The sequence below is a fragment of the Charadrius vociferus genome, unplaced genomic scaffold (assembly GCF_000708025.1).
Source record: "Charadrius vociferus isolate BGI_N301 unplaced genomic scaffold, ASM70802v2 scaffold964, whole genome shotgun sequence".
Lineage (NCBI taxonomy): Eukaryota > Metazoa > Chordata > Aves > Charadriiformes > Charadriidae > Charadrius > Charadrius vociferus.
In genome coordinates this window covers 709,424-710,617 of record NW_009647945.1, presented here as the reverse complement: position 1 = coordinate 710,617, position 1,194 = coordinate 709,424, and the positions used below count along the sequence as shown (strand labels likewise).

Sequence of the window (1,194 nt, the reverse complement as noted above, 5' to 3'; positions counted from 1 at the left end):
CTTTCGCGTGGTCCTTGTCCAACTGGTTGGCAGTTTTCTTCCAGTCCTCAATCCTGTCCTGCAAAGGGTTTATCAGGCTCTCCATGAGGGCGCTGGAGCAGAGGGAGAGAGAGGTAGAGAGCGTGGGGAGAGCGCCGGAGTCATGGGGGGAGCTGTGCATCTCCCCCCTCCCCCAATCCCGGTCCCAGCCGACATCCAGCGTCTCCTCCTTCAGAGAGGGAGGGCTGAGGCCGGGCAACTCGTGTCACTGGTGGCCTGGGCGCCGCGCTTACTTGGTGAACTGCCGGAGCTTGGCCTCGATGCTGCGGTGCCGCATGCACATGCGGGTCAGCGCGGAGCCAATGTCCCTCGTGCCACCTGGGGAAGAAGGTTGGGGGGAGGGGGGCAAAACGCTGCTTACGAGGGGCAGGAGACACCCCCACACCAGTCCCAAACCAGTTTGTATACTGGGACCAGGCTGGCTTGCGGCAGGGACAACCGGCACTGGGATGCGCTGGGCTTTGGAGATGCTTTGGGTCAGGGATGTCTCCTCCCCCCCCCGCCCCACTAAATAAATAAATCACTGTCCACTAACTAATAGATAAAGCACCGAATATCCCTCCCCGCGGCTTCGAAATGAAAACTCGCTCCTGTTTTTTCCCAGTTTGTCTCAAATCCGGCACTGGGGGCACTGGGGAAGGGAGGAGGTGAGGTACCGTGAGGCATGGATCGCGAAATGCGCCGGCTGGGAGCAAACAGCTCCAGGACCCGCTTCCCTCCCCAGCTCTGCGCCAGGCAGCCGGCTGCATCCCCCACCTCCCGGCACGATCCCAATCCCGATCCCAAGTGGATAAAAAGGGAGTCAGAGCTCCCCACAGAGTGTGCGTGTGGGGAGGATTTGCCGGCAACGGAAAGCAGGAGCATCCCGTTTTGCTTAAACTGCCGTTAACTCTGAAGCCTAAGGATGTCCACATGGTGGCAGTGCTGCTGGCAAATCCCGGGAAAAGCAGCAATCCGAAATCCCTGGGTGCGGGCCAGGGAGTGATATTTTGCCTTTCTCTCCATCCCCCCACCAGAAAAAGCCTCCAGTGACACCCCCCACCTTGTGCAGGAGTTTGGGGCACCCCCCCCCAGCCCCGCAGCGCTACAGAAACGGGGGAGCCCGAAGGCCTTCTCCTCCTCCTGCGCCGGGGTATTCTCCTAATCCCACTCCTA

At 60.6% G+C, this 1,194-nt stretch overlaps 1 protein-coding gene across 1 annotated transcript in view; it reads right to left on the bottom strand.

Moving 5' to 3' along the window:
* The window catches only part of LOC104284889 (MTSS1-like protein), a gene marked incomplete at its 3' end in the record, with an annotated part of 10,027 nt that overhangs the window by 5,501 nt on the left and 3,332 nt on the right, over window positions 1–1,194 (bottom strand). The window contains exons 4-5 of the mRNA XM_009883268.1: window positions 273–357; window positions 8–92 (exon numbers count right to left, since the gene is read on the bottom strand). Coding sequence (XP_009881570.1) covers window positions 8–92; window positions 273–357 — 170 coding nt within the window. The remainder of the gene's footprint in view (window positions 1–7; window positions 93–272; window positions 358–1,194) is intronic.